We start from the raw sequence: 27,250 nt of genomic DNA, 5'->3' as shown, positions 1-27,250 counted from the left end.
AAGTTGACTTTTTTTAGGTCAACAAGACACAATTCATAATAACGTCAAAGAAATTGGATTTGAAATAGGCAAAATGGAGGTTATTGATGGTGATTTGGACCTAAGGATTGATCAATTGAACCAGAAAATTGATGGTATCATTGATCCTGCTAATCTAAGAGCTCAAGTGGAAAATGTTGGTGGTGTTTCAAAAGCCCTAAGTTTCGATGAGTTATCAAAATTACAGCAACGAGATTATGAAATAACTCAAGAATTACAACAATTGAGAGAATTATGGGTCATCTCTACTTTATTAAAGGAAACTGAAGTTAATCTTGAGCTTTTTGAATTTGAAAATGTATTTGATTCATTGAGAAATTTCCAAAAGAAGATTAAATCTGATTCGTTAACTTCAAGTTTAATTATTGTTGATAAGTTACAAAATGAACATGATCGTTGTTATGATTTAGCGATTGAGAAAATAAAACAATGTTGGAATGAATTGATCCATGTTGATAATGATTCAATTGAATTCAATGCAGAAGTGGAGATAAATGGGAATCTTGTTCAATTTGAAAATATATCTGATGTTATCAAAACTAACAATTTGCAAACCAAAATACCAAATTCAAATACTTCTCATCTCATAGATCAAAAACTACTCAACTCCCTGACAGAATCAAAATCATTAAATCTATCTGATAACAAGATCTCCATCAATAATGACCATGAATCAATTCAAGATCAGATCCAATCAATTAGCAACCTAGTAAAGTTCATCAGTTTTATTCCAGATGATCAACAAATAATAAACTACATATCACCAAGATTCTTTGAATGGTTGAAAGAATTAATCACAATTAATATTGATCTAGTTTATTCAGACAAATCATTACAAAATCAGTTTTTGGAACTTGATTCAATGCTAAAATCTCAAAATTTCAAAAGAAACGATTTACAAAATTGGATAAAGAATGAATTAAATGAGATTGCAGTGGAAAACTATCTGGATTTACATATTGATCAAGCCAGAAAATTGGTTTATTCATTAGACAAATCAGTTTTCCAAAACTTGATGACTAGAGAATATAAAGAGTCTGTTGAGTCTAAACCTGCTCCAAAAGCTGAACCTGTTCCTCAGCCTCCTGTTGATGAGCCTGAGGATGATTGGGGATGGAATGATGAGGATATTAATGTTGATGACGATCAGGATCCTCAACAAGAGGAAGTTCAAGATGATTGGGGCTGGGATGATGATGAAGAAGAACAACCAAAACCTAAAAAGAAACTCGTTTCCAAGTTGGCAAAGAAATCACATAGTAATGAGCCATCAAGGGAATCAACTCCAATACCGCAAACTTCAATAACTTATCAAACAACAAAACTACCTGAAGAGGTTAATAAAATCATAAAATCATATTTATCAACACAATCAAAATTACCATCACAATATCATGACTTGCATTATTCAAAATTGAATTATTTAATAACGGGGTTTTACATATTGATTTCTCAAGAATTTAAAACTCGTACTAAATCATCACTCTTATTATATAATGATTTAACATATTTGAATCAGTTATCCAAATTTTCAAGAATAGTGGAATTGAAAGAACAATATTTATCAAATTATATCAAAGATTTCCAAAATGATATAGATGAACATTATTCAAAATTACAAGGTCTAGATCCTTCAATCTCATCTAATGAAACTTATAAAATCATTGATGATATCCAATTAATCTTCACAATGTTTTTCAAAAAATTGGAAATTATACCATCATCTAAATATCAAGAGATTTTATATTCCGCCATTGAATCATTTTATAATCAAATTATTGAATCTGTCTTTGCCAAAACCAATATTGGTGAGATTGAAAGTGAATATTTGAATTTGATCTTGACAAGATTTTTACAATTGAAATTTCCCGTGGATCATAACAAGTTGAAAAATCATTCAAAATTACAACATGTTGCATTTATTGTGAATTCACATTTAAAAGATATCATGGAAAGTTTTTATAATGCTGAGTTTTATGACTTGTCTACGATGGAACTCATTGCATTGATTGATAAGTTGTTTGCTGATAGTGATTTGAAAAGAAGAAGTATTGAAGATATCAGAGAGATTAGAGAAGCTGATTAGCATACAAAATAAAACTATATTGTCATAATGATCATATCGTAAAATCCCCCTGGTAATATTATACAAATCTATATTATTAATGCCAAAAATATTCAAACAAACACCGATCCTTCACTTATATCCTCTTTATTAACATAGGTTTCCACAGTCCCATTGATTTTTTTATGTTCAACACATTCCACAATTTCCATTGTTTGGTTCTGTTTATTATATTTATCAATTTTGTCAATAACAGGTTTGAACACTTTTTCTTCAACATCTCTTGCCCATAAAACATCCATGTGTTCATATGTATCAATTCCGATTGCTTCAATCTCTTTACAACTTGTCAATGCAGCTCTTGTTGGGTTTATATCTATCAACATATCATTTTTACCATAAATTAAATAGATTGGAGCTGAAATGGTTTGAACTGGGAAAGGTGCAACTCTATGAACTTTTAAATTCGTTGACGTGATTTTCGTTAATGGTGAAACTAAACCTTCATCATACATTTGAAATCTCTTATTGTTGATAATTTGAAACCAATGAACAACAGATTTAACACTTGATGGTGAAAATAAATGAGGATATCCAATAGCTTTTTGGTTATGGGTAATGTTTGAGCTTGTCCAACCAAACAATAACACTAATGACTTATCAACAACAGTTTTATAGTAAAGTCTTCCCAACAATTTTTGCCAAAACACAACAGACGGTAAAATAGCTCTTCTACCAAATATAGAAAACACCAATTGTGGTGCAGTTTCAACGAATAATCTTGCAATAGGATGATTCAAACCTTTTGGAATCATTGCAGGACTTAAGCCAATGAATAGTTTTATCTTTTTATTCAATTTTGGGTTTAATGATAGAGCACCAAACGCTTGGGCAGAACCTTGACTAAAACCAACATATGTCAATTGCAGATTATTGGTCGTTGATAAGATATAGTCAATTGTATCAGGAATATCATATAATGCAAATTCATCTAATGAATAATCCCAAAATTTCTCAGAGGATGATGATAGACTTAAATGCTTTCTTGAATACTTGTTACCTCTATTATTACCTAACCAAACATCATAACCTTTCTCAAGTAATAGATAAGGTAAACATTTAGCAGGAGTTTCACCCAACACAAACAACTCACTATTAGTCAACAACCCATGATGGAAGTAAACAACTGGTCTTCCCTCCTTGTGGATATCGCTACTTTTGGCCAATATTCTATGAATAGCTAATAAATACCCATCTTTAGTTTGCACAACATGTTCGTGAACTTTGTAACCGTGAGCATGACAGATATCCACTATATCAACGGCATCTAATATGGCGTCAGTGACAGGTTCAGACTGGGCTAGTCTATCAACAGACACATCATCATCAGAAGAGCTTTCTTCACCAACATTATCAGGTTCTTTCCTGGTGACATTTGACAATAGAGCATATGAATCTATGAAAAAGTGGTAGAGCTGGAAGGGGAGGTAAAGCACTTTAGCGAACAGTAGAAACACCACTCTCAGCACCGACTGGTAGAGCTCAGACATCATGGACATTGTCATATCTTCAACCAGGACAGAAACGATATTGTCTGGTGATGATGAATGCGAAATTGTGGACTTTTTGTACCTCTCCAGATAAAAGAAAAAAAAATGGCAAACGCGTTCGCGATTGACGGTTTTGCGCCTTGATAAAATTTCATTGCTCGAGTTAAATTTTTTTGTCAATTTCATGAATCATCATGGCTGTAGTGGATTCTAAAGGACTGTTGCTGGCTATCAGTGGGAATTTCACATTAAAGTTTGTGTCAATTTGAGAGTCAGAAAAGGCTTGCTGCTGATGAAATCTCGAGACAAATCTACATCATGATCGTCCCCAGACCAGAGATTCTGTGGAGATGCTGGTTATTGGATTCTATATGACAGGTTGGTGTGTATACTTTATGCTCTTCATGTCACATGAGTAATAAATAGTTCAATAAATAGAGTGTGAATAAATAAGTTAATAAATGCTCCAATCAAAAGATCCCGAATAGTTTCCTTCTTGGTGTGTTTGATGCCGTTTTTTCAACATGACCACTAGCTATCTGTTCTTCTGCAATATCAATAGCTCTCATCAAACGTTCTTCACGTTCTTGTAAGATCTTTTGAGCCTCCATTAAATGTCTTTCATCTGGTCTCTCCATCAAAAATTTAGGATCAATCTCCTTAGGTTCAGGTCTAACATAACCTTCTTCACTTTCAGACACAAATGATAGTGGTCTTTTCGAGTAACCTCTTTGCTTTGGAACTAAATCTTCCAATTCTTGTTTTGACAATTCACCATTCAAAATATACTTGGCTCTTAATCTTAACCTATAGAACTGACTGAATACGTTATCAAATCCCTCATTCCATCTATAAAAGAAAACTGCATAAACACCAACACCTAAAGCCAATAATCTTGTTGTGAATAGAGCACCTTGATAAAATCGTGGATAATTGTTCACTCTTCTCAAAACTTTATATTGACCAGGATACAACTGACTTTTCGGTCTTGGGCTATATTGCAACTTTTGCATTGTGTCTTTCATCTGTTGATACTGGGTAGCATCTGATGGTACGCTAGCCCATACTGATTTCTTTCCAGGAGTTTTAAATTCACTTGGATAACCTTGTGGAGGTCTCTGCTCTCTAGGGTCATATGGGTTATAGTTGGTTCCCTTTCTTGGGGGAACCCAGCCTGGAGGATTAGGACGTCTGTCCAATGGAATATCGTCAGCCATAGTGTGATTTCAATTGGGTTCTCTGCTGTTTTCAATTATGTTTCGTTACAATTGTCGATGCTCTTTAAACAGGGGTTGAAATTTTGGAAAACAGATTCGCGAAAGTCGCGAAACCAAAAAAAGTTGGAGTTGGCCTTTTTTGGCTGAGTTGTTCTAAATAAACCATTCCATAACTAAGTAAAATCAGTTCAATTGCTTGATATTTCTGTTCAAATAATCATATAGATATTCCTGCTCTTTAATTGATCTGCCACAATGGGACTTTTGTCAATTTTGTCCTTCTTTTCACTTCCCGTGTTGGATTCAAGGTTAAATGCCCCATCTGATCCAAAGAGAAAGCAAAATGTTATAAACAAAGCTACAACTTCAAAATGGAACACTTTAGAATTTAAATTTTATTTGGTGGCTTTTTGTATTGTGGTTCCAATGTTATACAAGACTGCAATGGATGCATCAAATGAAACAAATCCAAATTATCCAAAATTTGAAAGATTATTAAGTCAAGGTTGGATGATGGGTAGAAAAGTTGATAATTCTGATGCTCAGTATAGATTTTTCAGAGATAACTTCTTCTTATTAAGTGCGCTGGTTGCTGGTCATACATTACTAAGAAGAGGTGTTTCATTGGTTATACCCTCAATTCAAAGAACTCAATTTGATTTTGTCTTTGGTATAAATTTTTTAATTGCAATTCATGGGGTCAATGCAGTCAAAGTTGTTTTACACATCACAATCATCTTCATACTGGCACGTTTAACTCAAAGTCATAATAGGTTAGCAACTGGGCTTTTATGGACTTATGGTGTTGGTTCATTATTCCTTAATGATAAATATAGATCATACCCATTTGGTAATATTCTACCATTTCTCAGTTTTATCGATACAGGCTTCAAAGGTATTGTGGCTAGATGGGATGTTTTTTATAATTTCACATTATTGAAAGCTTTGAGTTTCAATTTGGACTTTATCAAACGTGCAAATGATATCAAGATTAGAGCTGATAAAAAAAGATCAAAAGATGAAGAGAAGAAACCAGATTCAGTTCCAACAACACCACAAGATGTTGTTACAAATCTCATCGTTGATGAAAGGGATAGAATGAATGCATCTTTGGATATTGAAGAATATAGCTTCTTCAACTATTTTGCCTATATTACTTATGCTCCTTTATTCATTGCCGGTCCAGTTGTCACTTATAATGATTTCAGATGTCAAGTTCACAACTCCTTACCTTCAATCAATGCTAAAAGAACATTCATCTACGGTTTAAGGTTCTTATTCTGTGTTTTGGTTATGGAATTCTTATTACATTATATGTATGTTGTTGCAGTCTCTAAAACTGGAGCATGGGAAGGTGATACTCCATTTCAAATTTCCATGATTGGATTGTTTAATTTGAATATTATTTGGTTGAAATTGTTGATCCCATGGAGATTATTCAGATTATGGAGTTTGATTGATGGTATTGACCCTCCAGAAAATATGATTCGTTGTATGGATAACAACTATAGTGCTCTTTCATTTTGGAAGGCATGGCATAGAAGTTTTAACAAATGGGTTGTTAAATATGTCTATATCCCATTAGGTGGAGCTTCGAATAGAATCTTGGCTTCATTAGCTGTTTTCTCATTTGTTGCTATTTGGCATGATATTGAATTAAAACTTTTATTCTGGGGTTGGTTAGTTGTTTTGTTCTTATTACCTGAATATTTCGCATCAACATATTTCAGAAAATTTTCAAATGAATGGTGGTATAGACATCTTTGTGCAATTGGAGGTGTTACTAATATTTGGTTAATGATGATTGCTAATTTGTATGGGTTCTGTTTGGGTCAAAAAGGTACACAAGCACTACTAAATGAAATGTTTGGAACTTTTTCAGGTATAAGATTCTTTGTTGTCGCTAATATAAGTTTGTTCATTGCTGTCCAAGTTATGTTTGAACTACGTGAATCTGAAAAAAGAAGAGGTATTGATGTGAAATGTTGAGCAAATGATTATATTTATTATACCCTTGAATATACTATTTTAACTATTATTAATTCATATGCAGATGATGCAACTATGTTCTATGCTGTTTCTTAAATTCACCTGGTGTTTGTAATTTTTTACCTGATGCCCATAACCCCTTTCTGGATTTTTTAGCTTTCTTCTCTTCTTCTCTGAATATCATTTCATCTCCATCAAATTCAGCACTTGCCTTACCTTCATACACAATACCAACACCATTCTTAATCATTTCAAGACTAACATTCTTACGACCAAATAATGTCCAAATGGTCGCCTTCCCCACAACTCTACCATATTGATCGATAGATAATGGTTTCACTCTGATCCTTCTGCCCAATATGAAACTTCTCAACCATCCCAAAGCTTCATCAGAATACGGCTGCGCTGGTTTCCCAAAATGTGCTCTTTCTGGAGCATCAACACCACATAATCTGATATGCAACGTTTTATTCTTTAAATTTCTTTGATTTGTCTTTGGTGGGAATCTCAGCCAATTCCAACCACCTATTATCCCACCAGGGGTATGAAAGAAATGAAAGTTGTCACCATCACCCACACTTGTAACTTTTCCTAATAAGCTTCTCTTGTAAAAATGACCAGTGGGTATATCTGTAGCCTTTTGGATTGGTCGAAGAAATCTGGTATAGAATTTATATCCACCAAAAACCGACGACGTCAGAATCGTCGACATTATTATAACTCTCGAGTCCAAGAAATGCGACTCATTCTTATTCATTATGCAATATTCGATCTTTAAACTCAAAAACAAAGAAATCTTGCTTCTGACTTTAAATTTCAAATCACTTTTTTTTTGTTTACTTTTCGCAAAAAAGACGTCACCTCGGTGATATTTAAAGTTCGGGCCCGTGATAAAATGACAGATCAATACATTTGGTCAACTACAATCAACTTTCAACATGCTATAACTGTTTTTACTTTTATTTCTTCTATACTTGCTGTTCCCTCGACTGTTGCTTTTCAAATAATTCCAAATTCAAAGCAGCTAAGAAGCTAGGGATATCATTCTTCTCCTTAATCCAAAAATCTATTAAAGTATCACATGTTTGGAAAAACTCATCATCTTCATCATTATCCTTACTTGTTTTGAATGTTTGCTTAACAGGATCTATTAACAAGCAGTTTTTATCATTCTTGACATATTTTGAAATCAGTTTGATTTTATTAGATGGTAAAAATTCCAACTTGAATCCGATCAATGAATAAACAGCATCTATGAATTCTAAAGATTTGGCACTAAAGATTTCGCGTAATCTTTGAATACGTTTGTTGAGGTCATGGATTTTGCGTTCTAATGCTTGGTTTTCTAGTTGGGACCTATCATAGATAGATTTGGGTATTGTTTCACCTAATGGTGTCTTGTTCAGAAGATCATTATTTTCTTTTGTAAGGGTATCAATTAACTCTTTTTTTATGAATTGATCATTTGAGTATGGATTGTTTCTCAATTGCAATATTCTTATTTTCTTTTCTTTGATATCTTGGAATGATTCAATTTTCTTTAATAATACTGAATTTTCATTCAATAGTTTTGAGAATTTGTTATTCAATTGAAAATTTTCATCCTCCAATCTAGAGACAGATTTTTGAAAATTTCTTGTTGTGTCTTCATCATTCTCATCATCCTCAGTTCTCTGTCTCTTGTTAGAGCTAGAATCTTTTGGTATTTGCTTAGTCAACTCATTAATCTTGTTTTTGTATTCATCAACCAAGCCTTCTAAATTCCGAATATATTTATTTTTATCATCTTCATTCAACGAAAGTTCTTGATCTAGGTTTTTCAATTGCTCTCTAAGGAAATTAGATTCTTCAAATGCTAAGTTCTTTTGTTGTTCAATTTCATTATTTAGTTTTTCCAGATTTGAATAACTTTTGGTTAGGGCTTGGGAATTCTTATTTAACGTTTCATGTGTTATAAACAACTCATTGTATGTATTTTTGAAACTCTTCAATTCAGTATCAACTTTGTTGAAATTACCTTTGAGTAAGATATTTTCATCTTTGATCAACTTGAAATTTTTAACAAATTCTTCAATTTTAACATCATCGTCCTCATTTAAATAAACTTTCCATTTGGAGTTCTCTTGTTGTAAATTCAACACTTGTAAGTTTAAGTCGTTTATTGTGTCATTTAGTTCATCAATCTTGCCCAATTTCTTGGTTAATGATGCTTTCTCTTCTTTCAAAATTTCAACGTTTTGTTTATTAAGAGTTAATTTTTTGATTTGTTCAGCTTGAGTTAGATTTTTCATTTCTAATTCTTGAATATATGAAATTTGTTCTGACAATTGTTTTTTGATGGTTTCCACTGACGCAATCTCGTCTCTTGATGGGATTGACATGAGATCAGAGTTCAATTTTTCAATGGTTGTATTTTGCTCATTGAACTTCAGCTTTAGCTTATTTATCAGATCGTTCTTGGCATCTAGTTCATTTGAAAGCTCTGTATTCAGCTGGTTCAAGTTCTGGATCTGAGCTTGATTATTATGTTGTTCTTGTTCTACTTGTGATAATTTGTATTTAGATTCTGATTGAACTTCATCATACTGTTTCTTGTAATTGAACAAGTCAGTTTTCAATGTTCTAATTTCATTTTCATATTTCTCTCTTTCCTCTGTAAAGTTTTCATTGACATGTGTGAGTTTTGACTGAAGTTCTTTATTTTGATTATATAGAAACACTTGATCAGATGAAATATTGTCATTTTTCAAATGTTGTTGGGACAATTCTTTGGTTAATTCATTGATTTTTTGTTCTGACTCTATTTTCCCTAGTTCAACTTGATTTTTTAGATCACTTATTAAATAATTTAATGAGTTTATTTGAGATTTCAATTCATCATAAGTTGGATCGTTATTGGTTGCACCACCACCATTATTCGAGTTGAAACTTATCCTTCTGAAAGGTGAACCATGCTTTGACTGAGCCCTTGATGGTCTATCAACGAAAGGAGATGAGTCAGCCATTGCCAAACTTATCGATTGATATAATTTTCTAAGTCGTTTTGGTGTAGATTTTGTTTTGTTTATGTTTTTTTTCTACCTTCACCGACTGCCAACAAATGACGTGTCAGTTTTAAAATTGTTCGCGAATTTTCGAAATTTGGATTTTTATGGCAAAAAGTTCAGATTTGTACCATCAGCAGCAGCAAAAAAAGAAGTCCAACGACAAAAGAGAAGACGAAAAAGAGATGTCAAAAGTGTAAGTTGGTGTTTTTTGAGCTATGTATAAATCCTTTTTGACTAACGACTTGGCTCAGTCCTAGAAGTTTTAGATTGTTGGAAGAATTAGAGAAAGGTGAAAAGGGTTCAGGTCCAGATTACTGCTCATACGGGTTGGTTGACTCAGGCGATAGCTCTTTAACACATTGGAATGGTACAATTCTAGGTCCTCCTCATAGTAACCATGAAAACAGGATCTATACATTGAGCATTACCTGTGGTGATAACTATCCAGAGGAAGCCCCATTGGTTAAATTCATTTCAAAAGTTAATTTACCTTCAGTTGATCAAAGCACAGGTACTGTTGATCCTGCTAAATTCCCAGTATTGGGTAATTGGAAAAGAAGCTTCACTATTGAACATATTTTGGTTGAATTAAGAAGAGATATGGCTAGTGCAGCAAACAAGAAGTTGACCCAACCTCCTGAAGGTTCATCATATTGAGTGTGACTTTTGTTGATTGTGTGATAGGTGTGAATTTGTTAGATGTTATGTACGACTCAATGGCATGATTTGGTTTTCCTATGTTTTATTTGAATTACGTTAATGTTGTTTCCTGATAATGATTTGTAGTGTGTAACCACAGTGCTAATCATCAAGCCTGTGCCACAGTTCTTCGACAGGTTTTCAAAATCATTTCGAGTGGTATAAAACGATCTCAATATGTCTTCAATTGAAGTTAGTTTTTTCTATATGTTATAGATCTCCAAAGATGACTTCAGATACTAAAAGACACAAACCTTCAAAAAAACTTATCATCAATGCTTTTAACCCGGGATATGCTGCAAAATGGAGACATCCACGTGACAAATCCAGAGAATTCACTAGAGACGTTGATGCTTGGATCGAATATGCCAAATTAGCTGAAAAGGGGAAGCTTCATGCTATATTCATAGCAGACCATCTTGTTTTATTTGATGAATTTGAAGGGCCTGCAAATTTTAAACATCCTGCAAAAGCTGGTCAAGCTATTCCTAGAGTTGATCCAAGTGCAATAATCCCAGCTGTTGCTGCTGTGACGGAAAATTTGGGATTTGGTATCACTTTCAGTACTGTTAGTGAGCACCCTTATTTGTTTCATAGAAGATTGGCTTCGTTGGACCATGTAACGAAAGGAAGGGTTGGTTGGAATATTGTTAGTTCTTACCTTAATAGCATTGGCCGTCAATTGCTGAATGGTGCTCCATTACCTGAACATGATGAAAGATATGTGAAAACTGAAGAATACTTGGATGTTGTTTATGATTTACTATTAAGTTCATGGAGAGATGATGCTTTGGTTAATGATCGTGAAAATGCTACATTTATTGATCCAGAACGTATTAGAGAAATCAACCATAAGGGCAAATACTTCGATGTTCCAGGACCAGCTATAACAGAACCTTCAAAACAAAGGTTCCCTGTCATCATTCAAGCAGGTACATCTAAAAAGGGGAAAGAATTGGGTGCTGGAAATGCTGAAGTTGTATACCTTGATGATCGTGATAAACCTCATTTAAAAGAAAAAATCCAATCAATGAAGAAATTGGCTAAAGAAAAATTTGGTAGATCTGAAGATTCTATAAAATTTTTGATTGCTTCATACCCAATTATTGGTAAAACCCATGAAGAGGCTGAGAAGAAATTGGAAGAAATAAGTGCAGCAGCTGTTCCATTATCTGCTGAAATTGGATTCAGTAGTATTTCGGGTATTGATTTGAGTAAATTTGAATTGGATGGAGAAGTATCTCTTGGAGGTCCAAACAACAACTTGAGAACAACTGTTGAAGGGATCACAAGACAAAAAGTTCCTGGTAAAAGCTTGACTAAAAGAGAAATAATTGAAAATTATAAGGCAAGAAGTGGTTCATTATTTGGATCATATATCGAAGTTGCAGATGAAATCGAAAGATGGGTCAGAGATTATGATATTGATGGATTGAATTTGGGAGTTTCTGTTTATCCTGAGGGACTTCATGATATTGTGGATTTATTAGTCCCAGAATTACAGAAAAGAGGTTTATTCCATTTAGATTATGAGGTTCCAGGTGGTACTTTAAGAGAAAATTTGAATGGTCAAAAAGGTCAAACTTTTTTGGCCAAAGATCATCCAGCATATGGTTTAAGATGGGAAGCTGGTGTTTCGTTGAAAGACTTTGAAGAACAAGTTGAAAAGACCAAAAAGAAAAGACAAGATATTAGAGATTCTTTATAGTTTTAAAATAGTATTAATTAGTCTATACGTAGCTAATCCCTCAAAAGACTCACGATATCAGCAAGTGTTAATTTACTTGGTGCCTTAACAGAGTTCGCAATTTTTGATAAGTTTAGCAAATCAATAGCATAAGCATTAAAATCTGATACTTTTCTCAAAACCAAGAAATCTCTTATCAATAATTTGGTTTGATCATTATGTTCATTCAATTTGTTGAAAAAATTTGGATATTTATTTGTTAATTGTTTTTCTTCATCTGAAACAACATCCAATAGTATATCATAAAGTATTGAATCAACTTTATATGAATGGTCTGAATTGTATAACTGGAACATGGCTAGGGTATCAAATATTTGATTAAATTGATCTCTATCCATATACTTCCGTTGGAACAATGTTCTGATTATATATCTTTGTCTATAAGTCTTTAAAAAAAGTTTTTTAATAATGATTTTGAATATTAACTCAACTGAAATTGGTAAGGATTGTGATTGATAATTTGCAACTAATTCGTTTGATAGTAAGATCGAATTCAATGGTGACACATCTGTAAGTGAATCCAAATAGATGAATAAAATATCCAGATCTAAAAGCAATATTGAATTACTGAAATTGTAAATGACCGATGTAACGGATAATGAAGTCTCACTTGAAGAATTTATATTGATAAAAGATCTAATTTCATTCAAATTTGACAGATTTTGAATGTTGGTTTCTGGATGGTAGGGTATTATGTTTGCCAATCTAATTAAGTGATCAATGAACTGAGGGCTTTGAATTGCGACGCTCCCACTTTGTAAAAATCTTAAGGCCTTCACTATATTGAACCTATCAAAATAATAGATGGAGTTTATCAAATCATATTGATTTTTACTAATTCTGCAGCTTAATGACTGGTTCCCTAATTGTGACAATTCTTTTGATGCACCATTTTTGATATAGCTTTCAGCAGCATCAAATGAAAAGTCCTTGAGGATGTAGTAGACAATCGAAACATAATGTACTTGGCTGATTCCAGATTGTTTCAACTTTGTTAAAAATTTGTCCATTTTGTCAATATTTTCAGGTGGGTAATAATGATCAACATTGAGCCTTGGGAGACCGGCTATATCTGAAATATATCTATCAAGAACCAATTTTTGTCTATCTTTGAGCTTTTTAAACACAAGTTCATTTCTAATGTACTTTATAGCAGCGTATAAACTTTGGTTAACATTTTCAAAGTAGAGATTTGGTCTTGATTCGTTGCGAAGGTCTTTGAGCTCCTTCGCATAGGGAAACGGCAGTCTCTTGAATAAGCTCAATTCGGCAGACATGTGTTCCTTTCTCGCTGTGTATCTTTTCTCTTTTATGTTGATTTTTTTTCAATCGTTATACGTTTTCAAAAATGTAAACAAAAAAAAAAATATTATGTAATCCAAATTGCTTATGTAATATTTTACTCCCAATTTTGCCTTAACTATGTAGATCGGGTACTTTGAATTAAGCGTACAGTTTGTTTTGTAACGAGGCATTCAAGAGCCTAGACTATCAGATACTTACTTTCAAGTTACTGGAAATAGTCTGTTAAGTGCGCTAAAAGCGTTGAATTACACCTTGAACACTTATAACTAGTCAGCTTATATATACCAAACGGAACTCCGCCTGCTAGAATCTTCAACTATAAAAGGAGGCACACATCTTCATGAACAATTACTAGGTTTTTTAGTATATACAAAGCTCAAACTCATCAGAATCACCAAAATGTCCAATGTTCCAGCTTATGTTTCGAGATCTGGTTACAAAATTCCAGCAATCGCTTTAGGTGTCTATAAAACCCCTGTTAATGAAGCACCTAAACTTGTCCATTCTGCTTTGAATATAGGATACAGACACATTGATTGTGCCCAATTCTACAATAACGAGAAAGAGGTTCTCCAAGGTGTTGCTGAATGGATCAATGAAAATCCAAAAACAAACAAAAGAAGTGATGTTTTCTATACTACAAAGATCTTTGATCAAAATCATGGTTACGAATTAACTAAAGCTGCCATTCAACAAAGTCTTGATAACATTAAAGGTATCTCTGATTATTTAGATCTAGTTCTTATTCACTCTCCTCAAAGTAACAAGGAGAAAAGACTTGGAAGTTATAAAGCCTTGCAAGAATTTGCAGAAGCAGGTTTTATACATTCAATTGGTGTTTCAAACTATGGTATACATCATTTAGAGGAGTTATATGCTTGGGAGGGTTTAAAGATAGAGCCTGCAGTTAATCAAGTTGAATTGCACCCTTGGTTGATGAGAAATGAGCTTGTCAAGTATTGCAGAAACAAAGGCATCTTGTTAGAAGCTTATTCTCCATTGGTTAGAGGCCAAAAATTCGATAAGGATGAGAATGTGATGAGCTTAAGTAAAAAGTACAACAAGTCTCAAGCCCAGATAATGATTAGATGGTCAATTCAACAAGGTTTTGTAACATTGCCAAAGACAAGTAATCCAGGAAGACTGGCCTCAAATTTTGATGTTTTCAATTTCGAGTTGAGTAAAGAAGATGTCGACCTATTAAGTCAACCAGAAAGTTATTACATCTCTGGCTGGGATCCAACAACATATGATAAGTAGTGAATAGATATAAATTATATAACTGAAAATGTAGAAAAAATGACTTGAATATGTTTCTTTCGAGGCATCTGCCAATTTATTCGTGATGTCAAAACTTTACGAGAGAGGCATAAATCTTAAAAGCAATCTAAAAACAACAAACTTCCACTATTTAAAAAACGGTTCTAATCCATGAAAATATGATATTTGATTTGTCCATAATGCTTGTCGTTTCAATATACATATCATGCTCACTCATACCTTAAAATCAGGGGTTAAAATCCCTGGAATTGCTCTAGGTCTTTATCACATCTCCCCACAACAAGCAACTTCAATCGTATCAAAAGCTTTAGATATTGGATATAGAGGTTTCGATTCTGCCCAAATTTATCAGAATGAAAAACAATCAATAGATGGTATTTCTGAATGGCTTTCAAAAGATTCTCAAAATAAAAGAGAGGATGTCTTCTTTTCAACTAAATTGTTTGATAATGTCCAAGGTTATGACAAGACCAAAAGAAGTGTTTCCAGAACTTTGGATAAAATGAAGGGTATAAACTCCTCATATATTGATCAAGTACTGATATTATCACCCCAGACTAATAAAGAGAAAAGGCTGGAAACATGGAAGGCTTTACAAGATCTAGCTAAAGAAGGTTCAATCAAATCGATAGGCGTTGCAAATTATGGTGTACACCATTTGAAAGAATTGTATGAATGGGATGGGTTAGAGATTGAGCCAGATGTGAATCAAGTTGAATTACATCCTTGGTTAAGAAGAGATGAATTGGTAAAGTTTTGCGTTGAAAAGGGAATCAAAATGGAGGCTTACTCACCACTTGCTAAAGGTCAAAAATTTGAGAATGAAAAATTGACAAAATTGAGTAAGAAATACAACAAGACTCAAGCTCAAATATTGATTAAATGGAGTTTACAAATGGGATATATACCATTACCAAAAACAAGTAATCCTGAAAGGCTTGTTAGTAACTTTGATGTTTGGGATTTTGAAATCAAGGATGAAGATATGGAAATTTTAAACATGCCAAATAGTTATTTTGTCACTGGATGGGATCCTACAACATTTCATGATTGAAAATTCTACACCATACAAGTTAATTATCATATCTCATGGTGGTTCTATTTTATTATTTCATATAATGAGCAGTATACTTTTTATAGCTTTGGTAATTTGTATATATACATGGGGGTAAATTATTATTAATCTAGACATCAATCTTTGACACCTTTTATAACTTAGCTATAATATCACACTGAGTAAAATCTATTCAAATTTATTGTCACTCAGTAGAGCGTTATCTAATGTTTTTAATGCAACTTGATATAGTAGTAACATTATACTACTCTGAACACTTGTCCATACAAATCTTGGACCAACACCACTAAATAAACCAACAATCCCTTCTGTTTTGTAAACTATGAATAAACCTCTGAAAATTGATGAAGTGTTTAGAATTGCTGGTTGTGCAGTTGATGGGATTGTATAGTTTTTGGTATTTATGGTTGTAGGATTTTTAACTTTTGAATGAACATTGGATGAAGGGGAAGTAGTATGTGAAGATGATGGAGGAGGTATTGAGGAAGGGTTTTGGGTCTGTATTCTAGTTTTGATGACATCTAATGGTGTAGTTAAAGTACCAGCTAACCCACCGGCTGCTGCACCTGTTGATAATTCAAGGTCAATAGTTAAATCATCTTTCTTGTAATCTAATCCTCTTGAAAGGAATGCATATTGTCTAAATTTTTCATAAAATGCAAATTGTAAGGCTGAAAATGGTAAATCTCTGCATAATGTAGCTTTGTAACCAAAAAACAAAGTTTGTGGACCTTCTTGTGAAATTAAAGTCTTTATAGCATCGAAAAGACCCTTATAATTATAACCTGATTGGAAATATGGATTATTGAAACGTCCTTGTAATTGTAATCTTGTTTTCAAAACTTCACTAGGGACATAAATAAAACTTGATGCAAAATCACCTAAAAACCCTGCAGTTAAATGAGATAAAGTATCATTAATTTGTAAATCTTGAATCATTGTTCTCTTTGTAAATTCATAAGTTGCAAAGAAAATGGCAGTGCTAGGAAATGAACCAAGCATCGCTGCTCCATAACCTCCATATAATCCTCTTCTTATACCTTCTTCCACCATTATGGTTCTGTAAGCCTTGATCATATTTTTGTATTTTGTAGTTGTTGGAGAACCTTGTTGACGAGTCTTGACGGTATCTAAAGAATGCATAACGGAATCTCCAATAGCACCACCAAGACCACCAGCAAGCATACAATGTATTATCGGGCTTAGCACTTCTTCATCTTGTTGTATCAAAGGTGTGGAACTTGGTTGGTTTGAGGATGGAGAATGTGTATGTTGTTCATGTTCATGTTTACGCTGGGCTTCAAACGGTACTGAAGACCCAATCATGGTCTATTAAATGGAATGGAGCGAGTAGTTTGGTATCAGACAAAACCTCTCTGCCGTGTCTCTCTTTGTGTGAATATTGAAATATGTTGTATGAAATAAGTTAAATTCCCGTTATTTTACCTCTCTATTGTTTTTACTGGTCTATTGAACCGGATCTAAGCACTAGTGAACGAGGTTTTATGGGGTGAATTTGGGCTCTGTGTGTAGTGTGACTCTTGTGAACTCTGCTCTGTTACTGCCTATCAGCATTCATTCATCTCCTGGTGGACCCCAATCTCGTAAGTATCTCTTTGTCAAAATGAACTCTGCCTTTATTTTTTTCATCTTCACAATTAAAATTTCAACTTTTTTCATCTTTTTTTACTTTGATTTTGATTTGAAAGAATGCGCCGGTTCGCACCACACTTTCGCGGGTCACGTGAACTGATTTTTTTTGCACGTATAAGCGAAACTAGAATTAGATTGATTTAATACCCATTTAGCTAAACACTACCAGATCCAAAGATGCTTCGGTGTATCACAAGAAATAGAATATGCTCTTTGGTATCCAGCAGAGTCATAAGGAGAGGTTACAAAGTACTCGCGATAGAGTCGAGCTGTGATGATACCTGTGTCGCTTTAATAGAGAGAGACCAAGACAATGTTCAGCTGATTCAACATATAAAATCCACTTTAAACTCTGTGAAGGAAGGTGGTATAATACCCACAAAGGCTTTTCAACACCATCAGACTGATTTGGCCCGCATTACAAGGGAACTATTTCAACAGAATGGTATATCTTCAACAAACCCTCCAGATGTTGTATGTGTCACAAGAGGTCCTGGGATGGCAGGCTCATTGTCTGTTGGATTAGAATTTGCAAAAGCTTTATCTGTTGCCTTTGATAAGCCATTGGTAGGTGTTCATCATATGTTGGGTCATTTACTGGTGCCGAGATTTGAAACGTCAGGACAAGTTCCTCAATTTCCATTCTTAAATTTACTAGTAAGTGGAGGTCATACAATGTTGGTTTTATCAAGAAGTTTATTAGACCATGAGATCCTTTGTGAAACGATGGACATAGCTGCAGGTGATTCACTAGATAAATGTTCAAGAGAAATAGGTATGAAGGGGAATAATATGGGTAAAGCTTTAGAAACTTTTGTTAATGCAAATCGTCAACATTGGGATTATAAGGATTTTCAAATGCCAAAACCATTATACAACAAAAGTGGTAGAAAAGATCAAATTGCATATTCGTTCGCTCCATTTCACGGGGCTGTTAAAAGGTTGATTGATAATGAAAAATTGGACTTGAATGATGAGGTTGTTCAAGCATGTTTAGGTTATCATATTCAACAGGGTATATTTGGACATATGATTGATAAACTTAAATTGGTTTTGAAAGAAAACGAATCAAAACTTAAAGGTGTCAAAGATTTCGTCGCTTCTGGTGGTGTAGCTTCAAACGTCACTTTGAGAGTTTTGTTGGATGAAGCTTTAAAATCAACTAGTATTGAAAGAACAAGTTATCCTTCTCCAGCTTTATGCACAGACAATGCAGTTATGATTGGTTGGGCTGGAATTGAACTTTACGAACATGGTTTAACTACAGAGGAATCAGTCTTACCAATAAGTAAATGGCCATTATCTGATATCATGAAAGTTGAAGGTTGGAAACAGAAAAACATAAAATAGCATTAAAACAAACAAACCACAATGTACATATTACGAAGCATATACGTTAATATAAATAATAGCAATGATTGATTAAATCAATCCTCTTCAAGTCTGTGTGGTAGATACGATTCAGTGATGTTTAACTTCTCTATTAGATTCTTCCAACTATCATACTCCAATTGGAAGATAATATGATTTGAAGGTCTATCACGTCTTTCTAATAGCACTTTTTCTCTTTCCTTTGGATCTTGAGGTAGTGGTGGTAATTCTGCTATTGTTGGATATCCATCTTCATCTTCACCTAATATCAATCTACCATCTCTTATCAAGAAACTTGTAAAAAACATATTTTCAATGGATTGTGAAAAAGAGTGAGGATTTATGAAAAATTTGAAGATGTTAATTTCAGCTCCGTGTGATTTTTCGTGGAACACTTTGAAACATTCTTGAACTGAATTAGGAGTTTGATTAATTGATTTACCATTGATATCATCACCACTAACTTTTTCAGCAGTAACTTGTTTACCAACAGGTATTTCAGCAACCCTTGCCTTGAATTGTCTAATTTTCTTTTCTATTTCTAATGGGCCTAATAAATGACTTGTTGTTGGTGCTTTATTACCTCTTGAATATAAGAATGTACCGAATTGAAACCAATTAAACTTTCTAAATTCGTGTTTCTTATCATAATAATTTTCTGGATCATCATCTTCGTTATCATACTGTATGGCAGTTTTCAATAGGAAAGTTTTCATTCTTCTTGTAAACTCCTCAACATTCAAGACACCTCCACTGGTACCTAGCTTTATGTTTCTCAATGCGATATCCATCAAATCACCACCATCGAGTAAATTTCTAGAATCATACACTTCAAGAGTTTTGTGTGATGATTTAAGTTTCTGTCTTTCAGCAAAAGCAGCATTGATTTTCTCCAAATGTTCCCTAGCTTGTTCTAACCCACCTTCACGAGCAGCTCTGGCACGGTCATTCTTAATAGCAGAGCTGATTTCTCTAGAAAGAGCCAATAGTTTCTGCTCTTTTGAAAGAAGATCGTTTGGGTCTTGTAAATCTTGTTCGTCATCATCTTCTTCTTCTTCTTCTTCTTCATCATCTTCATCGTCTTCATCATCGTCTTCCTCCTCTTCTTCTTCACTTGATTCACCAGCTTCGTCTTCCTCGTCGTCTTCAACTGCATATTTCACTCTTTTCTTTGTTTGGCCATGGTCGACGCCATTAGTAGTAACACCATTACGCTTGACACCCAACATCGTGAATCCAGATGTCTCTTTCGATGACTTTTCTGAAGGATTTTTCTATCTATCAAGTACGCGTCTTTTTTTGTTATTTTTTTATCATCAACATAGAAAAAAGTCGCGAAAGCATCAAAACCAAAAGCGTGTACGTTTTCAAAACTGTTTCTAGAAATTGCAACTTTAGTAGAAACTTTGGCTGATATTCAAGGCTTAATCCAGCATGTCTGTTCCTGGAAGAATCAAAGTAAGTGAAGTGTCTTTTCTGGCTTTACATTGCCATTCTCTGACAATTGTTTAGCCGCTCGATGTATCAGTCGTCAACAAGATAGCTGCTGGTGAAATCATCATTGCCCCAGCCAATGCTCTTAAGGAAATGATGGAGAATTCCATAGATGCTAAAGCTACCTCTATTGAAATCTTGGTGAAGGAAGGTGGTATGAAGTTGCTACAGATCACTGATAATGGTTCGGGTATTCAAAAGGAAGATTTATCTATACTTTGTGAAAGATTCACAACTTCAAAATTAACAAACTATGAAGATTTGAATTCAATTGCCACGTATGGGTTCAGAGGTGAAGCTTTAGCAAGTATATCACATATCGCACATTTATCCGTCACAACAAAAACAGAATCTGACTCTTGTGCTTGGAAGGCAACTTACTCAAATGGTGAACTAGTCCCATCAAAACCAAATGAATCAAATGATCCAAAACCTGTCGCTGGTAGAAAGGGCACACAGATTACAGTTGAGGATCTTTTTTACAACGTTCCTTCCAGATTAAGAGCTTTGAAGTCTTCAAGCGATGAGTTTTGTAAAATATTAGATGTCATTGGAAGATATGCTGTTCATACTGAAGGAGTCGGGTTTTCCTGTAAGAAATTTGGAGATGCACATTACTCGCTAACAACTAGATCTAATTTATCGATAAAGGAGAGAATAAGGACAGTCTTTGGTTCCAATATAGCTAATGAATTGATACCCATTGAAATGGATCCAATTGAAGAGTATGGTGTGATGAAGATATCAGGGCAAATCACTAATCCAAATTATAATAACAAGAAGTCAGTCCAACCAGTGTTTTTCATAAATAATAGACTTGTTTCGAATGACCCTTTGAAAAGAGCATTAACATCAACTATTAACCACTTCTTACCAAAAGGTCACAAATCATTCATCTACTTAAGCTTAATGATATCACCTCAAAATGTTGATGTAAATGTTCATCCAACAAAGAGGGAAGTTAGATTTCTATATGAAGATGAAATTATTGACAAAATTTGCATGTCAGTTCAAGAACAATTTTCTAAAATTGATTCATCAAGAAGCTTTCCAACTCAATCATTTTTACCAACAAAACGATCAAGACAAGAGGATGAAAATGATGATCAATTTAAACCGTCACAACCTATTATCCCTTCCCAAAAAGTCAAAAGACTTGACTATAAACTTGTTAGAACAGATGCTAGTCAGGCCAAGATAACAACATTCATGTCGCAATCTCAACCATCAAGAGCTGAATCTCAATTGGAACGCCATGAAGACATTGATGATGATGACACCACGATGAATCAATCAACAAATATCACCATTATCGAAGATGGGACTCAACCACAAGCCAAATCAACCCAACTGCAATCACAACCAAATCAACAGGCCTTCAAATTTGTCCCAAAGGAAAGAATCGAAGTCAATCTACAAAGTATATTGGATCTACGGGAAAATGTTGAGAAAAATGTTAACAATAAACTCACTGAAGTTTTCGCTAATTTGTTATATATTGGTATTGTGGATTCTAAAAGAAGATTAGCTGCAATCCAGTATGATGTTAAATTGATGCTCGTTGATTATGCAAGTGTTTTGAATGAATTGTTTTATCAGATTGGATTATCAGATTTCAGCAATTTTGGTACGATTTACTTTGAAGACGATCACCTGCTACCTTTAAGGGAATTGTTGAATCATGTTTTCCAGCATCCAAACTTCAAAGATTCTGATAAATCAATTGATGAAGTTATTGAAGTATTCATCAACATGTCTGACATGCTATTGGAATATTTTTCAATAGAAATCACAGATACTGACACATCTGACCCAAAATTGAAATCAATTCCTTTATTACTGAAAAATTATACACCACCATTAAATAAATTGCCATTGTTTCTCTACAGATTGGGGACAAAAGTCAGTTGGGAAGATGAAAAGCTTTGCCTTGATGGTATCTTGAAACAATTGGCATTATTTTATATCCCAGAATCTTTTGAATGCAGTGAAATTTTGAAAGATGATGATCCTGAGAAACCTGCTTTGATTAACAAGCATCAAGAATTGAATGATTCACTTGAAAACGTGTTAATGCCTATAATCAAGAAGAAACTACTTGCAACCAAGAACCTAACGAAAGATGTTGTGGAAATTGCAAATTTACCAGGTTTATATAGAGTGTTTGAGAGATGTTAAGTCAACACATTATATATAGCTATGACTACATATATAATTTTTTAAAAGTAATTTCATACCGCATTAGAATATTATTTCAGCTCATTCGATAAACGTTTTGTTTCATATAGTTGGTGAGACAGATGATGAAGCTGATGGTGAGGTGAAGAATGAATCAATTAAAGTCTTATCAATAGTTGTCAACCCATCTTCCACGGATTTTTTCAACAGTGATTCTCTTTTCAGTTGAGCTTTTTCAAAATTACTAAATCCATGACCACTTGAAAGAGATGGAATTATAATTGAGTTTGATTCTTTGTTGTAGAAACTTGAGGTTTGATCAATGTTTGGATAGGCACTTTCATCAATATTTCCCACTTCAAATGAAGTCAATTGTTCTTCTTTAACCAAGTTTCTCAAAATATGTCTATTTGATTTATCCAACAAGATCTTGGCAGGTAAATTTGAAACATCACTTAAATACTGTGATAACAATAAAGTTCTCTTTTTGAAAAATTCAATCAATTTAACAGGATATTTTAATGCTTCTTTGATTTCTGTACTTGTTGTTTCATTATTGTAATAGTTCAAAATTGGATTAGCTGTTCTTGTACCATCTCTACCATTAAATGAATAAATGAAATAAAACCTAGTTTCTGGGAAAATTGCAATCAATGATGAAATAGTTGCATGGAAATAAGCATAAAGAACATAGACTTCATCTGGGTATTGTTGATCAATGTATAATTGTTCAGGTAAAATTGAATACCATTTCTTCATTGTATAAAACAACACTTGTAATTCATTTGTCAAATTCTTACTGTTCTCACTTGCTGATCTAAGTTTGACAAAATATTCATTCAACTTGGTGGTAAACTCAACCAAGTTATCATAGTCCTTTTGATGGTCTTTAGATAATTTGTCATAGATCAATGGTTTAGCTTTTTCAATGTTATTAATCAATTCCTGGAAAAACACAGTGTTATATGAAGCAGTATGATAAGCCTTAATACATTGGACGTAATAAATGATGAAAACACCCATATACTCATTCAAAATTCCAGCTTGCTTGAATAATTCATCTTGTTTATATTTTTGCACAATTTCTTCATCTTTAAATGCCACAAACTCATTATTCAAGTAAGAGATGATGAAATTAAAGAACCGACTTGTTAATTCAACATTATCATTCATATTATGAGAGCCAAAATAAGTTGTTGGGATTGCAGTTTGGAAAATTTGAAATTTTGAAAAGGCAATATTCACATTATCATAGAAAACTTTTGGATCATTAACTTCTTTTGTTAAATCAATTTTAAATTTATCCAAAAATCTCAAGACTATCTCAAACTCTTTATTTAGTTGTCTTGAGGCGATCTCTCTAACTTGTTGATCTTTTGAATATTGAGTTAATAAAACAGCACCTGTTGACAACAAAGATTTGAACAAAACAATATTATTTTCAGCTTCTTTCATGAGTAGGTTGTGATAACGATCATATTCATCATACAACCATTCAGGTTCAAATCCTGATCTAAATTTCTTAATCAATGACCAATCTATTTTTTCCCAAATTTGATTCAAATGTTTAGTACAATTTGGATCAAGAACAATCTCAGTAAATTCTTCTGGGAATTGAGGATTTTGATCAGATATTCTTGGATCAATATCTTTATGTTTACCTATCAAAGTTGCTAAACTATTGAAACTATCAGCTTGAATTGAAAATCTTGAAGAGATTGAATTTATTGCAGAATTTCCACCGCTTGTATCATTTAAACCAGCACCTGATACCGAAGTTGCAGAGCTTGAAGTTTCTGATCCCGTAGATTTTGGTCTCTTGATGCTTTCCGTTGGACTATTGTTATTTGAGATGGTTGTTGAACCATTAGTCTGTTGGAATGGGAACTCTAATGGGGGTAATAAAGGCTTTTGAAGATTGACTTGAATTGGTATATGTTGTAATGGCTGTTGTTGCTGTTGTTGGGGTTCAGGTTGATATTGTTGCTGCTGAGCTAATGGAGGTAATGAATTCACAAATATTCTTGAAGGTAATCCAGGGGCAAAATAAGGTTGGTTAGGGTATGGATATGAATGTTGTTGCATTTGTTGTTGAATTTGATTATGATGGTAATGTTGATTTTGTTGTTGTGATTTTTGGTTCTGAGCATTTGATTGAACAGTTAAACTTTGCAATCTAGCAGCATGAGCTTGTTGAGCAGTTTTCAAAGCTTCTCTAGCTGCGTCATCCAAGGCCAAATAAGCACAACTTAGTCTTGCTCTAACACAATTTTTACATTGTGGTAATTGTTCATCACATTTGATACGACGACTTTTACAAGTCGCACAGCCAAGATGAGAGTTTCTATGTCTTCTTCTTGAGTTTCTGAAGCCTTTCTTAGCAGCATTTGGATTGGCTTCATTTGTTGGTGAAGTGTTTGCATTTGATCCATTATTACTTGTTGGAGTCTTAGATCTTCGCCCATTTGTATTGTTTGTAGTGGCAATAGCATAAGGTGGTATTGGATTTTTCAAAGCAGAATTCAAGGCATCCATATGTTTTGTCTCCGTTGTTGAAAATGCTGTGTTTGGTTCTTCATTAAAAGCATGCGTATAGGTTCTTGTAGATGGAGTGGCAATTGAATTTGATTCAATCATATGAGGTTGTTGTTGTTGATGATGGTGTGGTATGTGTTCTTGAGAAGTTGTTGAGACCAATTGTGGAGTTTGTTGGACATAAGCATACTGTGGTGAATGGCTATTAGGATCAAGTCCTATGGGCTGATTTGGTGAATAAGCATATTGTATTTGAGCATAAGGTGAATAATGAGCATTGGCTGGGACACCTGGCGGTTGATGAACTTGACCATGAGGAGCAGCAATGGCTACTTGACCATTCCACATTTGAGCAGGGACGGCTTGATATTGAGGTGGGAGTTGATGGTGAACTAGTGGCACCGATATTAGTTGCGGTTGACCTGGCACTTGGCCTTGCGGATGGAGTTGATGCTGTTGGCGGTTCCATACATCAGCCTGTTGAATGTGATGCTGCTGTTGTTGTGGGTCATTTTGATATTGGTCAGGATACCCGTTAGCAGCGGTTTGATTGTTGGAACGATCCATGGTTGATATATTGTAACTCTTCCAGCTTGATCCTGTGCTTCAACTGCTTTGATTTAACGACCTTTTGTACTCTTGAGGCCCTCTTTACGATCCTGTTTAGATTTCAAGGTACTGGGAGTTTAGCCGTTATAGTTTCAAAACTGAAAGATGGTGATGTGTAGTTGAATGAACCGAACCACTTGTAAGGCTTGAGATGATGGATCACAGAGTGACAGATCTTGGTTTGTTTATAGTCTCTTCCTTGAGTTTTTATGGCTTTGGGATAAAATTTTCAACTTGGTGGATGGTGCTATTCCAAAGATCTACCTGTTGATTTTTCTTCTTTTGAGCCTGTAATACGACTTGACGAATTGAGGTTCCCCTAACACACACAGCAAAGACCTGTGTTTTTCAGTGGAAACGTAAGTGTGAGGTGCGACGTATTACTCTCTAGATGTATCCCTTGATGTTATTAGACAAAAGGATGTAATCCTGTTTCTGATATTTTTTGTGTGTATTTGTGTGTCTTTTTACGATGGAGCGATAATAATGCGATACCAGCTAGTTTATAAGGGCGTCCCTCGCTACAAAATTTCAGTACAATTTGTAGTGAATTAATAAGCCCAAGTCTACGATTGTAAAGTTAGACTTTTGGGATCATACCTTGCAGTACCTTACCATTGGCCCTTGGGTTACGCTGTCTTTATTCCCATCTCTTTACTTTTCGAAATTCGATGTGGGAAGTGCTGAAAAGCTGCTCTTAGTTCCTGAAAATCCCAGGTCTACGCTGCGCATGGGACTACAGATTTAAGCTGTCTCCTGGAGACTAGCGCATCCTGTACTGGACAGAGACAGCGGCGCAGGTGCCGAGTCTCCCTCCGTCTAGCAAGAGTTTACAGTCCATGGTTCAAAGCGCTCGTTTTCTAGGCGGTGGCTTGATCCCATTACGAATCGCTTCTCAGGCTGCCCGCCTATTCCCAAGCCCAGCATCAATAGGCTTGCTTCAGCCTTTCCTTCCAGTCCGCCTACGTTATTTGCATCCACATAACAATACAACAGCTGTAGTTCAGCTCTTAGAATTTACTCTCGTGTGTCGTGACATGTCGTATCTTGAACTAAGGTGTATCATTCCTGCTAAAACTTACTATTTCAGCGTCAAGATCAAGTATCTGTCTGTACAATTAGAAAAAAGGAACAAAGTTTCCTGAGTATATCGCGCTTTCATCGAAATATATAAGTGCTTCTGATTACAAAAACCTATAATAGACATGAGCCGGGACCGTGGTTAGCTCTCCAAATTGTTGTGCTGATCGAGATTCAATATCGTTTTAGAAATAGATGTCAGGGATCCTACTTGAGCTTCAAGTTTCTAATTAGTAGGGTCATCAGTGGAATGGTTGCATCATGAGCTTTAAGCTCACAGAACTGAGCTGATTCATTTGGTCAAATCTTGAAGCTT

At 34.2% G+C, this 27,250-nt stretch overlaps 15 protein-coding genes across 15 annotated transcripts; 7 read left to right on the top strand and 8 right to left on the bottom strand.

Annotated features, from left to right (window-relative positions):
- Positions 1 to 73: 73 nt before the first annotated feature.
- Positions 74 to 2,125, top strand: DSL1 (Dsl1p; the record flags this gene model as incomplete). The annotated part of the gene is made up of 1 exon (XM_019183318.1): positions 74 to 2,125. One exon carries the CDS (start codon positions 74 to 76, stop codon positions 2,123 to 2,125), a length of 2,052 nt encoding a protein of 683 aa, XP_019038783.1.
- Positions 2,126 to 2,337: 212 nt separating this feature from the next.
- On the bottom strand, positions 2,338 to 3,438 carry WICANDRAFT_22393 (uncharacterized protein; the record flags this gene model as incomplete). The annotated part of the gene is made up of 1 exon (XM_019180943.1): positions 2,338 to 3,438. A coding segment is annotated over one exon (1,101 nt), but the record flags the coding sequence as incomplete, so codon positions are not given.
- Positions 3,439 to 3,768: 330 nt separating this feature from the next.
- WICANDRAFT_91297 (uncharacterized protein) lies at positions 3,769 to 4,679 on the bottom strand (the record flags this gene model as incomplete). Its single annotated transcript, XM_019186282.1, has 1 exon — positions 3,769 to 4,679. One exon carries the CDS (start codon positions 4,677 to 4,679, stop codon positions 4,125 to 4,127), a length of 555 nt encoding a protein of 184 aa, XP_019038781.1. The 3' UTR covers positions 3,769 to 4,124.
- A 447-nt stretch (positions 4,680 to 5,126) lies between these two features.
- GUP1 (O-acyltransferase) lies at positions 5,127 to 6,860 on the top strand (the record flags this gene model as incomplete). The annotated part of the gene is made up of 1 exon (XM_019181736.1): positions 5,127 to 6,860. One exon carries the CDS (start codon positions 5,127 to 5,129, stop codon positions 6,858 to 6,860), a length of 1,734 nt encoding a protein of 577 aa, XP_019038780.1.
- Positions 6,861 to 6,933: 73 nt separating this feature from the next.
- Positions 6,934 to 7,617, bottom strand: LCL3 (Lcl3p; the record flags this gene model as incomplete). Its single annotated transcript, XM_019181819.1, has 1 exon — positions 6,934 to 7,617. The coding sequence occupies one exon, from the start codon at positions 7,615 to 7,617 to the stop codon at positions 6,934 to 6,936; it is 684 nt and encodes a 227-aa protein (XP_019038779.1).
- Positions 7,618 to 7,828: 211 nt separating this feature from the next.
- Positions 7,829 to 9,865, bottom strand: MAD1 (coiled-coil domain-containing protein MAD1; the record flags this gene model as incomplete). The annotated part of the gene is made up of 1 exon (XM_019180424.1): positions 7,829 to 9,865. The coding sequence occupies one exon, from the start codon at positions 9,863 to 9,865 to the stop codon at positions 7,829 to 7,831; it is 2,037 nt and encodes a 678-aa protein (XP_019038778.1).
- A 224-nt stretch (positions 9,866 to 10,089) lies between these two features.
- On the top strand, positions 10,090 to 10,564 carry MMS2 (E2 ubiquitin-conjugating protein MMS2; the record flags this gene model as incomplete). Its single annotated transcript, XM_019183317.1, has 2 exons — positions 10,090 to 10,100; positions 10,159 to 10,564. 2 exons carry the CDS (start codon positions 10,090 to 10,092, stop codon positions 10,562 to 10,564), a joined length of 417 nt encoding a protein of 138 aa, XP_019038777.1.
- A 268-nt stretch (positions 10,565 to 10,832) lies between these two features.
- On the top strand, positions 10,833 to 12,314 carry WICANDRAFT_30536 (uncharacterized protein; the record flags this gene model as incomplete). Its single annotated transcript, XM_019181741.1, has 1 exon — positions 10,833 to 12,314. One exon carries the CDS (start codon positions 10,833 to 10,835, stop codon positions 12,312 to 12,314), a length of 1,482 nt encoding a protein of 493 aa, XP_019038776.1.
- A 711-nt stretch (positions 12,315 to 13,025) lies between these two features.
- Positions 13,026 to 13,651, bottom strand: WICANDRAFT_91294 (uncharacterized protein; the record flags this gene model as incomplete). The annotated part of the gene is made up of 1 exon (XM_019186281.1): positions 13,026 to 13,651. A coding segment is annotated over exon 1 (463 nt), but the record flags the coding sequence as incomplete, so codon positions are not given.
- Positions 13,652 to 14,057: 406 nt separating this feature from the next.
- On the top strand, positions 14,058 to 15,993 carry WICANDRAFT_52900 (aldo/keto reductase family protein; the record flags this gene model as incomplete). The annotated part of the gene is made up of 2 exons (XM_019182702.1): positions 14,058 to 14,833; positions 15,864 to 15,993. 2 exons carry the CDS (start codon positions 14,058 to 14,060, stop codon positions 15,991 to 15,993), a joined length of 906 nt encoding a protein of 301 aa, XP_019038774.1.
- A 189-nt stretch (positions 15,994 to 16,182) lies between these two features.
- MME1 (Mme1p) lies at positions 16,183 to 17,340 on the bottom strand (the record flags this gene model as incomplete). The annotated part of the gene is made up of 1 exon (XM_019183316.1): positions 16,183 to 17,340. The coding sequence occupies one exon, from the start codon at positions 17,338 to 17,340 to the stop codon at positions 16,183 to 16,185; it is 1,158 nt and encodes a 385-aa protein (XP_019038773.1).
- Positions 17,341 to 17,844: 504 nt separating this feature from the next.
- QRI7 (putative N(6)-L-threonylcarbamoyladenine synthase) lies at positions 17,845 to 19,017 on the top strand (the record flags this gene model as incomplete). The annotated part of the gene is made up of 1 exon (XM_019181654.1): positions 17,845 to 19,017. One exon carries the CDS (start codon positions 17,845 to 17,847, stop codon positions 19,015 to 19,017), a length of 1,173 nt encoding a protein of 390 aa, XP_019038772.1.
- A 77-nt stretch (positions 19,018 to 19,094) lies between these two features.
- On the bottom strand, positions 19,095 to 20,267 carry NSE4 (Smc5-Smc6 complex subunit NSE4; the record flags this gene model as incomplete). Its single annotated transcript, XM_019184684.1, has 1 exon — positions 19,095 to 20,267. The coding sequence occupies one exon, from the start codon at positions 20,265 to 20,267 to the stop codon at positions 19,095 to 19,097; it is 1,173 nt and encodes a 390-aa protein (XP_019038771.1).
- Positions 20,268 to 20,472: 205 nt separating this feature from the next.
- On the top strand, positions 20,473 to 22,710 carry MLH1 (mismatch repair ATPase MLH1; the record flags this gene model as incomplete). The annotated part of the gene is made up of 2 exons (XM_019183315.1): positions 20,473 to 20,496; positions 20,551 to 22,710. 2 exons carry the CDS (start codon positions 20,473 to 20,475, stop codon positions 22,708 to 22,710), a joined length of 2,184 nt encoding a protein of 727 aa, XP_019038770.1.
- Positions 22,711 to 22,812: 102 nt separating this feature from the next.
- WICANDRAFT_78210 (uncharacterized protein) lies at positions 22,813 to 25,812 on the bottom strand (the record flags this gene model as incomplete). The annotated part of the gene is made up of 1 exon (XM_019184683.1): positions 22,813 to 25,812. The coding sequence occupies one exon, from the start codon at positions 25,810 to 25,812 to the stop codon at positions 22,813 to 22,815; it is 3,000 nt and encodes a 999-aa protein (XP_019038769.1).
- Positions 25,813 to 27,250: the final 1,438 nt, after the last annotated feature.

The sequence above is a fragment of the Wickerhamomyces anomalus genome, assembly GCF_001661255.1.
Source record: "Wickerhamomyces anomalus NRRL Y-366-8 unplaced genomic scaffold WICANscaffold_3, whole genome shotgun sequence".
In the NCBI taxonomy this organism is placed as follows: Eukaryota; Fungi; Ascomycota; class Saccharomycetes; order Phaffomycetales; family Wickerhamomycetaceae; genus Hansenula; species Hansenula anomala.
This window is presented reverse-complemented; position numbering and strand designations above follow the sequence as displayed.